The sequence below is a fragment of the Balaenoptera borealis genome (assembly GCF_965194805.1).
Source record: "Balaenoptera borealis genome assembly, chromosome: 13".
Classification (NCBI taxonomy): Eukaryota; Metazoa; Chordata; class Mammalia; order Artiodactyla; family Balaenopteridae; genus Balaenoptera; species Balaenoptera borealis.
In genome coordinates, this window is record NC_138870.1 from 58,838,247 (window position 1) to 58,850,559 (window position 12,313).

Genomic DNA, 12,313 nt, shown 5'->3' on the forward strand with positions numbered 1-12,313 from the left:
ATTTCTGAAACAAAAAGTAGACTTTCTTTTTTTTTTACTTAAAAATTCTACAAATCTGGATCAATGTAAGGTTTTGATTATAGGATGGTAACTAATTGTGTTTGGAGATTAGTTTGTTTTAAATTTCTTTTTCATGTCATAATGCTGTGATGAGGATCCTTGTGTATACTTCTTTGAACATTGTTGGCTTATTTCCTTCGTATAGATGCCTAGAAGTAAAATTGTTGGGTCAAGCAAGGTACATGTGTATTTTAAAATATTTGATCTGCGTTGCCAAATTGCCGTCTAGAAAAGTTGAACCAATTTATATTCACAGCAGATGTGTATGAGAGAACTGGTGTTCTGAAGGTGGTATTACTTTCAGTCCTGTCTCAAAGGTTTGGTCAACCTTACGTATAGAATACTCAGTCACCAGGATGGATGGAAGCCCACAGACAAAAGGATATTTGAGAATGGTATGGCAGAAACCATCATTACCATGCCCATCTCAAGAATATGAAATTGAACATGAAAAGAAATTTGAAACTAGAATTTTATGTCTTGATAGTTCTAATGTGAGGGCATAATAAACATGCACTCAGACTTTCAGAGCTTCAGAAGATTTTCCACACAAAGATGCAAATTAAAAACACTTTGGGGGGACTTCCCTGGTGGCACAGTGGTTAAGAATCCACCTGCCAATGCAGGGGACACAGGTTTGAGCCCTGGTCTGGGAAGATCCCACATGCCGCGGAGCAGCTAAGACCATGCACCACAACTACCGAGCTTGCGCTCTAGAAGCTGCGAGCCGCAACTTCTGAGCCCATGTACCACAACTACTGAAGCCTGCACGCCCTAGAGCCCGCATGCCACAGCTACTGAGCCTTTGTGATGCAACTACTGAAGCCCATGCACCCAGAGCCTGTGCTCCACAACAAGAGAAGCCACTGCAATGAGAGGCCTGTGCACCGCAATGAAGAGTAGTCCCTGCTCACCGCAACTAGAGAGCCTGTGTGCAGCAACAAAGACCCAATGCAGCCAGAAAAAAAAAAAAAAAAAATTAGCTTCCCTGGCGGTCCAGTAGTTAAGACTCCACGCTCCCAATGCAGGGGGCACAGGTTTGATCCCTGGTCGGGGAACTAGGATCCTGCATGCCGCATGGCGTGGCCAGTAAATAAAAAAAAAAGACACACTTTTGGAGAAAATACTAAATTTAAAAGAGAAACAAATCCAGGAGGTGCTTTGAGATTTGGGAAGAAAAGTGATCAGATACTTAGAGAAAGTTTGTTGATAAAAAGAATAAAAAAGTAAGGCTAAAGAAAATTTTAAAACTTCAAGTATATCCATAACAATCTAGAACTAAAATTCTTTACAGTATCAACACAGTGGGAATGGGAGGAGACCAGAGAGCATGGGGATATATTAAAGTTCTTGTTAGATGAAAAATGGAGATAATTAAAAGTGAAGAGACCAAGTAGAGAAAGAGTATGATACGGAAGTAAAAAGTAAGTAAAAAGATAGTCAAATTGGATTAAAGTATATGATAACTAAAAGCATAAGGACATGGAAATGTTGGAATAAAAGAATGGAAAAAAGATACCAGGAAAATACCAAAAGAAAGCTAGAGTGGTTATACTGTTATCAGAAAAAAACATGATAGGACAAAAATATTATTAGACATAGAGATGGGTTTTACATAATACTAAAAATTGAGTGCACCAAGAAGACTTAATGAGAAAATAGAAATAATAAAAATGGAGAAATTTAAAAATACTAAGAGCTGACTAATAATATCAGAACTTACAAGGATACAGAGAAAGTGCTTCCAGGAAAAGTTTATAGCTTTAAATCCTTATTTATATTTTTTAAATGAGCTGAGTGTCCAATTAAAGAAGTTATAGGAGAACAAGATGAAGGAGATAAGAGCAGAAAGAGAAAACAAGAATGCAGTAGAAGATCATAAAAGCTATTGAGTCTTTGAAAAGATGAACAAAACAGACAAAAATTTCTGGCAAGTTTATCCTGGAGAAAGAGAAAATGCACAAATAACCCATACTGGGAATGAAAAGGCGTATGTCACTGCACATACTAACGGATGTTATAAACAATATGGCAATAAGTTTCAAAATTCAGGCAAAAGGGAAAATTCCTAGAAAAAATGTGTTATATTTTGGTTAAGAAGAAGTCAGAAGCCTGAGCAGTACTACTGCTATTAAAGGAAAGGAAGTAGTTAGAAATCCTCCCGTGAAGAAAACTCTAGGTATAGGTGGTTTTACCAAACTTTAAAGAATGGGTATTCTAATCTTAGATATATTCTGGAGAACAGAATAAGTATGTCTCCTACATCAAAAACCAATATAACTGATAGTAAAACCAGATGGGGGCAATACAGAAAAGGAAGATTATAGGCCCATTTTGTCGTGAATATATATGCAAAGGCAAACTGAATTTATAAATATTTGCTGCATTTACAGAATAAAAGTGAAAAAACATCTGATCCATAGATGGAGAAAAACATTTGATAAAAATGCTCATTAATAACTTTTAGTAATCTGTAGACGAAAGGGTGCTTCTCAGCTTGGTAAAGGGTATCTTCAAGCATCCTATAATAAACATCACCCTAAGAGAGGAAACATTAGAAACATTCTCTTTGAAGTGAACAATAGGATAAAGATGACCACTGTCTTCGCTTTTATTCAGAATTGTACTATAAATGTTAGCCAGTGCAGCACCATGAGGAAGATAAAGATATAATGATTGGAAAGGAGAAAGTAAACTGTCCTTATTTGCTTATGATGTGATTGTCTACATAGGAAATAAAATCTTCCATCAACTTATTAGGTGGCTAAATAAGGGATCAGTATATAATTGTGAATTATACTTACATACACCAACCTCAAACAATTAGAAAATAGACTTTTTAAGACCAAACAATTGCAAACATAATTCTAAAGTGCTAAGTAATCTAACCGAAGATTACTGTGTAATCTGTACACAGACCTGTGTGCAGAAAGTTATAAAACTTTACTAAAAGACAATAAGGAGGACTAGATTGATCCTATGTTCATGGATAGAAAGACAATATAAAAGATGTTGGGCTTTCCTGGTGGCACAGTGGTTAAGAATCTGCCTGCCAATGAAGGGGACATGGGTTCGAGCCCTGGTCTGGGAAGATCCCACATGCCGCGGAACAACTAAGCCCATGTGCCACAACTACTGAGCCTGCGCCCTAGAGCCTGCAAGCCACAACTACCGAAGCCCGCATGCCACAACTACTGAGCCCGCACGCCTAGAGCCCGTGCTCTGCAGCAAGAGAAGCCACCGCAGTGAGAAGCCCTCACACCGCAACGAAGAGCAGACCCCCACTCGCCGCAACTAGAGAAAGCCTGCATGCAGCAATGAAGACCCAACACAGCCAAAAAAAATAAATAATAAATAAAGCCTGAAAAATCACATTAAAAAAAAAAAAAGACGTTAATTCTCTCCAAGTTGATATATAGATTTAGTGCATCTCCAAACTAAATCCCAACATTTCTCCTTGAATTGACAAAATGAAATTTATGTGACGTGGTGAAGGATGAAGAATGACCAAGGCACTTCTGAAGAAAAAGGAGGAATAATTTATCCTGTGAGAAGGACTTCTTATAAGGCTGAAGTATTTAAGAGTGTGACGTGAGTGCAGAAACAGGAAAAATGGCCAGTGGAATAGAATAGAGAGCCCCAATGCAGACCCATGCATAGGTGTAAATTTCATATTGACAGAGAAGGCATGGTAGATCAATGATAGAAAGGACTATTAAGTAGAGCTGACAAAAAAAGAGGAATATACAGAATTGGATCTCTTCTTCACACCATACATAAAAACAACTGTTTTAAGTGTCCTGGAACTTCAGAAATTTTGATGTAGAAAATATAGTTAAAACTAAAAATTTTGATGTAGAAAATATAGTTGAAACATATTTCAAAAATGTAGGTGAATATCTTCCTGATCCTGCTTTAAGAAGGACTTCTTAAACTGGAAGCAAAAGAGACCATGAAAGATAAATGTAAAAGAAAATAGTGCTTTGTTATAAATTGTTAATTTAGACATATTAAAGCCAAACTGTAAACTGTAAGAAGAAATTTGCAAAACTCATAACCAATAATAGATTAATATTAAGAATATATACAGAAATTCTACAAATCCATAAGGAAAAAAACCTAACAGAAAAATGGATGAAAGACTGAAACAGGTCCTCCACAGAACTGGAAGTGCATATGGGCCAATACACATATTAAGAGGTTTTAATTTCTGTTAATAATCAGATAAACTAAGTGAAGACCTCAGTGATATGTTTAAATTTATCCAACTAGCAAAAGTTAAAAAGCCCAACACAGTCAAGTTTTGAAGAGAATTTCAATCAATAGCATTACTCATATATTGCTAATGGGAATGTCAATGTGTATCTACTACTGAAAAACCATTCATTTGAAAAGTTGAACATTAGTTGCCTATAGCCTAGCAGTTCCACTTTTAGGCATATACTCAAGAGAAATACTTGCACAAAGTGTCCCAGAATACATATATAATAATGTCCTGGGAAAAACCCAAATGTCCATCTACAGGAGGGTGAAGTATTGTGTGCTCACATGGAACATAGCAACATAAATTGAATGAAAAAGTAAAACACTCAGAAGGCTACACATGGCATAATACTTTTCTCATGAAGTTCAAAAACTACTAAAACGAATTGTTTAGGCATCTATGTATATGAGACAAAACTACTAATAAAAAACCACAAGATAGTAATAAACACAAAGTTCAGGATAGGGTTACCTTTGGATGAGAGGGAGATAAGGAGAGAGAACTGGGAGCCGCAAATATATGAGTAAATCATTGATAATGTTCTAGTCCCTGGATTGGGTGATGGGTTCAGTTGTCATTTAAAGTAAATGCATGAACAAATGAATTAATAGAATCATGCACAGACCATGATAGTGGGGTGTTACAAACCAAGGATTATGATTAGTCCAATTATATAAACCTGAATTCCAAAAACTAAAAGGGATAATAGGACCTGTTGATGAATTGGAAGAAGGAAAGGAAAGAGAAATCAGTTCTGAAACCTAGGCTTTTGGCTTTAGCTACTGCTGCAATTTATTGAGATGAGGAAATCTGGGATGGGGCATATTACACATGGTGGGATAGAGACAAGAATTAAGTGTCTGACACAGTGTTTGAGATGCCTGTTAAGGATCAAAGTGGAAATGTTAAGTAGGTATTGGATATACAGGTCTAAATTCAATGATACGGACAGGCCAGCAGATAAATTTGGGAGTAGTTAGCCATGAGATCAGACGAGAGCTTTAGGGATACTTTGGAGTCAGAGCAGTATGACACTGAGCCCTGAGCTACTATGACAGAGGAAAAACCTACGAAAAAGACTGACTACAGAGGAGCTAGTTGGAATGACAAGGTGGAGGAGAGGGAAGAGTTAGGGTGCTGACTAACAATTTAGATTCTTGAGAGCATTTCTACACAGGATTTCATCACCCTGATTACCAATTCTGAAAAAAGAGGGAAAGGCTTTGATACATTTCTATAAGTTCAGAGCTGGGGAGAGAGCCTGGCCCAGTGGAGAGAACTCTGGATTGGGAGTTGCTCAGAAGACATACATTCTGGTCCAGGCTTGGTTCCCCAAAACCTGAGAGGTTAAGCAGGTGGCCACTCCTCTCTGACCTCCTCCATAAAGCTGGATCAAGCATTCTCCAAGCATCTCTCCCAGCTCTGAAAACCCACAGCCTTTGACTAAGCATCTACATTGAAAGAACAAAGGTTTGTTTGTTCAGTCCTGGAAAGAAGTTGCAACTACCAACCTACCCACTTCCACCACCACCATGTAAATCCTGTGTTTTTTTGTTTTGTGCACTCAGTCTAAAACGGGTTTGCTTTTATTCAGAAGCTTTTATTCTCAAAGATTTTCTTCATTGTTTTTCCCTACATAGATTTTTTTTTTCCTATAAGGCACGATGTTTAAAACAGTCCAAAGCAGTGTGAATATGTATTTGTATTTAACGTTTGTGCTAGAAAATACTTTTTTGTTTTCCTCATGGGATGCAGTACCATCTTAAGAGATGCTAAGTTTCTTGTCTTTGACATGTGGGCAAATAAAGACCCAGTAATATCTATAATTTGTAGAACTTCTAGAAAGAGAATTCCTCCACACTAAATCCATTCATTCTTTCATTCATTCACACATATTTGAGAGTCTTATATGTGTCAGGAGCTGTTGTAGGTGTTACAGGAGCAGCAGTGAGCAAGACAGGCAAGGTCCGAATTCTCATGGAACTCTCAGTGTAGTGAGAAATGGACAAAAAGACAAATGTTAAAAGATGGGACACGTCCTCTCTATATAATTAAAATGGGATAATGGCTAGAGGGAATGAATGACTACTTCAGATTAGGTGGTGAGGAAAGGCCACATTTAGGACTTGACATTTTTAGGCGGGGCTCTGAGGAGATCCGGTCTTGAGAAGGGAGGAGAGTAGGGAGAGCGTTTTAAAGCTGGTGTAAACCCCTGAGGAAGAAACAAAAAACGGCAAGAAGAGCTAGTGTGCAGTTGGTGGTAGGAAGAGTGGTAAGAGAAAATTGGAAGGTTAAGCAGGGTCCGACTGTGTAGGTCTTTCTAAGTCATGGTTGGAAATTGGGAGTTTTCTGTGACAGCTCTGGTCAAGCTCTAGCTGGCTCTTTCTCAGCACAGCTTTTAAATAGTGGAATCCCGAGATTTTTGCCCTGGGCCCCTTTCTCTTTCAATATTCTTTAGATCGTCTCATTTGGGCTCACGGTCTTAAAAACTTTATGTAACCATTGCTCATAACTGTGCATCTCCAACCCTGGCATTAATCCTTCCCTAGCTCCAGACTCTTGTATCCATTTGCCTACACAGTCACTCCACTTGGATTTCAAATGGGCATCTCAAATCTAACATGGCTGAATACCTGCCCAGTTGCTTAAGCAACAATCTAGGGCTTATTCTTGATTTCTCCATTTCTGTCACCACCACCCCAATCCAATCCATCAGCAAGTCCCATCAACTCTCTCCAAAACATATCTTGGATCCATCCACTCCTCTCTGTGTCCACTACTTCCACTCAGTCCATCCAAGCCATCATCATCTTTCACCTGGACTCCTGCAATAATCTCTTACTTGGTGTACTTGCTTCCACTCCTGCCCTTCTACAATCACTGACAGCAGCCAACATGATCCTTTTAAAAACAAAAATCAGAATGTCACTTCCTACTTAATGTCCTCTCGTGGCTTCTTAGAAAAATAAATCCAGGGACTTCCCTGGTGGTCCAGTGATTAAGACTCCGCACTTCCACTGCAGGGGGTGCATGTTCGATCCCTGGTCAGGGAACTAAGATCCTGCATGCTGCATGGTGTGGCCAAAAAAAAAAGGAAAAATAAATCCATAAACCCAAACTCAACCCAAACTCATTAAGTTTCCATAGTGGTTATTGTTAACAGAGAAATAATAAAAATCAGCTTGGAAAACAATGCATGAAACATTTTAAAATGGAAAAAAATATCAGAGAAGATGAGCAAGCTTGCTAAAGAATAGAAACCCTTGCCAAAGGCAGCTGTCAAGGAAGTACAAGCCCACAAACACTCTGAGTTCAAGAGGAAGGACTGTGATATGAGTATGAGAATTCTGGAGCTATCAGTCTCAGGGACAGTCTTAAGAGAGACAGGGTTCCCATCATTACATCCCCAGATTTAACCACAGCTGCTCAGCTTTGATCTATTTATCTATTGATGTTCTTAGGAAATGTCAATATCAAAACAAATCCAAATGACAACCACGTTAAATGGCTATTCAAGAGAATGAATCTCCACTGAATTTGTGCAAAATGGGATGCCCAATAGAACTGGAAAATCTTAGACCATTGGAGAGGTAAAGACCAGAATCAAGGAAATATGGGTAATATTTGTTATTTACTGTGAGGGAGAAACTTCCACTTAAATCCCAGTTGCCACCAGCTGCATTGTGCTCAGCTGTGTCTTCTGGACTCAGTAATTAATACAGAGATATTTTCTAGCCCTTCCAACATCTTTCTTCCAAATTCTCTTTGCTTTCCTCAAACCCTGTTGGTTGTTATAATTTAGCCTCCAACCCAGATGTTGCAAACTGAAGGCTGAATTGCCCTTTCACATGTGTGCTATTTGTCCTTGACAATGTTTTGGTGTATTGTTCTGTTTGTTTTGTTTTTAAACATATTCGTTGCAACATTTAAAAATGAGATTTAAAATTAAAATCTGCATCTCCAGCTTCTCTTTTAAAGTTGGCCCTTTCAAGAACCCTGAGTCCATATCCTTGAGTGGCAGCACGTGGAGAAAGCTGAGTGACTCCACTGTTGGGCGGCTCTGCCCTTAGGGCATGTACTCTCTGGTTTGCTCTCTGCTCCACCACCCCTAAGTGTCTCCCTGACGGAGACACAGCTAAGGGTCAGTTGTCGGTTATAAATATGCTCTCATGGTTGTTTTTTGGCTTATTTTGACCCATTTTACCCACTTACCTGCCTGGTCCTATAATTATTTGAGCTTGGGACTCCAATTCTAACCTTTGTCTCTCAGCTTATTAAATGGAATCTAATTTCTTTCCTATCACTCATTACTCTGCTGCTGACTGTGTGAAGTCTCTGGGTGAACTGTTGGATAGAATCCAGAATCATCATTTGGCAGAGGATATAGTACAGTGACTTAACTTCTAACGGCCTCCAGAAAACTTGGCTGGGAGCTTCCAGCTAAAACATAGGCTACATGTTTTAGACATCTTAATTCATCCTGCACCTAAAGGCATAGAAGCCCTTTTAAAAAATCACATTTGATTTCTCCCTTGCTCCCCATATCCAGTTGGTAGCCAACTCTTCTTGGTTCTATAGCATCTTCAGGCTTTGTTACTGCCTATCTGGATTCGCAGTCGCTTCTCAGCTGGTGTAAATTTAGTTACTGCCCCAATCAACACACTCTAACACAGCTTCTTTCTAAATTAGACTTAATTATATCATGCACCACAACTACCCAAATAGAAAATATCAATAGATATGCTTAGAATGAATATGCATGGAATCAAATTCAGATTTAGAATAACATTCAAAATCTACCCAAACCCTTCTTCAGCTTACTTCTCATCTTTTTTTCTCACTCCACCATCCATACACTGTAACTTCAGTCGCTGTACCTGGGCTTTCTCCCCTCCAAGCCATTGCTCATGTTTTTAAAGACATGTCCATTGTTTAAGTCTCTTCAAATCCCAGCTCTTTATGACACCTTTCCAGATCCTCCCAGATGAAATTAACCTTTCCTTCCTCTGTTCTCTTGGGATGTTTTCCCCAGCTCTTATCAGAGTCTGCCTTGAGTTATAGTTCCTTGTATTTTTCTCATGCCCTACATTTGAGCCTATGGAGGGCAGGGACCATAATTTACACATCTTTTTATTTCCTGCACCCAGCAGAGAGTTTAGCACAAGTTGAACTGAAACAAATAGAAAATCTATTTCTTGAAGCAACTTGATGACTTGTCCTTAAAGATCTGGGGCCCAATATAACCTTCAAAATAGGATTCTAAGCCTCTTTTTTTTCCCCAGGATAAAATTAATTTTTCTGTTTAAACAGTTTATATGTGTGAAGTTTTAAAATACTTATTAGGAAGTCTACCACATCACCCATACCAATTCTAACAAAAATGAAATAATCTGACAAATTCAGAATGTGGGACATTATATAAGACAATGCTCCAGGACTGTTAAACAAGTGTCAGTGTTTTAAAAACCAACCAACCAAAAATGACAAGGATATATATAGAGAGAGAGGGAGAGAGAAAGACAAAAAGCAAAAGTGGGAAAATATTAGCAATTAGTAAATCTAGACGAAGAGTATAGGGTATTTTATGGTACTGTTCTTTCAGTTCTTCTATAGGTTAAAAACTTTCAAAATAAAAAGTCGGGGAAAAAGGAAACAGGAAGGAGCTGAAAGGACTAGTTTAATTTCCTAATTGTATTCCTTTTAGTCTGTTATTAGATAAGTTAATAACTAAATAGTGAAAACAAAACATTTATTTGGATATACCTTTATATTAAGGAGTAAAACCAGCTAGGAGTGAACCACATACTTGGTTGTAAGAATTACTAAATCAGAAATGCAGTTTTATTGCTCATTAGAGGGACTTCTCATACTTTATGGTTTATACTTTCAAAGAAAATAAACTGGAGGAAATGGACAAGGTGCGTATCAAGGAATTTTTTTCACTGCAAGTAGATTTGGAAATATTTAACAAATCCTAACTTTTCATTATCACAAGCCTCGGTATCTATGAAAGTGATTATATTGATTTGCCCTCTTTCTCTACGTGAAAAAAAAAACCCTATATCTTTGCTAGGTTGTAGCTAAATCGATCTGGTTGATAGAGGAAGAGAAATAAATATATCCGTGTAAAAGGACAAATAGGAGATAAGGCTATGTATTTATTGCCCATTTATGTAATTACATGTGTCACTAAGGACAAAGGTCCTTAAAACAAAGACGAAAGGCAGAGCAGAAACAGTTCCCTATAGAAAGAGAGATGGATTTTCTACCACTTCCCTCTTCATGAATTTTCCTTTTGCGTGGTTACATATCCTTCTGGTTTTATGATCACATTTGAAAACTTAACCATCTTTTTGGGCACAGTTTGATGGCTGAAGATATGCTTCACTCCAATAAAAAGAAAATGAACATTTTTCAAGAGCATGCATAGGCTTCGAGCTGAGAGGACAGCATTTAGTTCCTGAGGTCTGATAATCATTCTGTGCGGAAGTAACTACCAGGACCACGGCACCATGGATGTGGTAGGCGAAAACGAGGCCCTACAGCAGTTCTTCGAAGGTAAGAAGCCCGTTTCCAACATCTGAGAAACGGTACTGCTTACTATCACTGTCTCACCTTTTTGGAATTCACTTGGGCTTTGAAAGAAATACTATTGTACTAACTGTCCTGAAGTCAGAAGTGCAGGTTTATTTGCTGTGTTTGTAGCAAAAAAATCAATGGTATAGGCAGTGATTTTTAAAAATTCAGGATTTCCATCTTACAGCTTAGTTGTTGAAAGAACCAAGAGGTCAGCATACCTATGTTATTAGAATTTGTCCCTGTCCTGTGCTAGATTTTTTTTCTAATCCCTATGTTTCATAAGACTAGATTTTTCTTATCTCTAAAATTACTGAATACAGCACAGGAGAAATGTAAGAGTTTACTTAAGATGGTTTTTCTGTTAATATAATTAAATACAAAACAGCCTAACAGTAAAGGAACACCTCTTCCCCCATTCCGTTCTTTGTTTTTCACAAGACTTTAAAAATGTGTAACTATTGAGTGATGATTTTTTTTGAGGTTAAATATATTTTTCCCCAAGCGAAGGCTTACTATAGGACATGGTTGCAAAGATTTTTTTTTCTAAAAACCTGAAATAGTGGTACCACTTCTCATATTTAGTTGGGTTGATATTCTCATGGTGGGTCTGCTGAAAATGTCAGGAAAGGCTTGCCTTCTTGTGACACCTTTTAGGGAGCCATTGGGAGACTGCATGTTAGTGCAGCTGCAGTTCCTTATCAGTTAGTCACGCTCAGACTTCCATGGGAAGGGAAATGTTGCCAGAGCTCTTTGCACATTTCCAGGTATTTCCCAGGAGGGAGTATGAGAATAACTGAGGGCAGACCAGCTCACTCACAGAATCCAGAGGGCAGTTAGCATATTGAGAAAGTGCTTTTGGCATTTCTTGTGATTAGTAAAGTGACAAATACTAGACGTTTAAAGATTGAATGGAATTGACCCAACACCATATTGTATCGAACACTAAAGAGTGTTTATATCAAAGAAACAGTGAGATTTTAGGTCGCTATCAGAAGGAATTAGTACAATACAGTAGGTTCTGTGGCTTGGATTTAGCCACATGGGATAAGAAGGAATATAAGACCTAGAGAATTATTGTGTTATTTCAGCCCTATGATCCATCCCATCATGTTCTATCTCTGACAGTGCCCAAGTCAGTGTGTCCACTTGGGTCACACAGTAGGCACACTAATGTTGCTTGATTGTTGTTGCCTGATTTTATATCCTGTGTAACTTTCATTTGAGCAGTAGGTAGCAAGCTCCAAGCTACAGTTATATCTGCTTTATTTTAGAGGAACCATCAATTGATTTTATAAATACACAAAGTCTACTTGATTTCTTTCCAGAGCTAGAGAAGGCCTGAAAAGTTCATCTGGTCTACCTTCTGTTTTTTGGAAGTGCTGTTATACCTATAGGGTCACTATACTGTCC

General features: G+C 38.1%; 2 protein-coding genes across 4 annotated transcripts in view; both read left to right on the forward strand.

The window, feature by feature from the left end:
* RAB3IP (RAB3A interacting protein) overlaps window positions 1–10,773 on the forward strand; it is a 60,117-nt gene extending 49,344 nt beyond the window's left edge. The window contains exon 10 of the mRNA XM_082351685.1: window positions 10,688–10,773. Within this exon, the coding sequence (XP_082207811.1) occupies window positions 10,688–10,692 (5 nt within the window). The 3' untranslated portion in view covers window positions 10,693–10,773. The remainder of the gene's footprint in view (window positions 1–10,687) is intronic.
* The window catches only part of MYRFL (myelin regulatory factor like), a gene marked incomplete at its 3' end in the record, with an annotated part of 118,681 nt that continues 117,132 nt past the window's right edge, over window positions 10,765–12,313 (forward strand). For all 3 annotated transcript variants that reach the window (XR_014233561.1, XM_082351570.1, XM_082351571.1), the window contains exon 1: window positions 10,765–10,882. Coding sequence is in view for 2 of the 3 variants with exons in the window: in XM_082351570.1 (XP_082207696.1) it covers window positions 10,837–10,882 (46 nt within the window). The remainder of the gene's footprint in view (window positions 10,883–12,313) is intronic.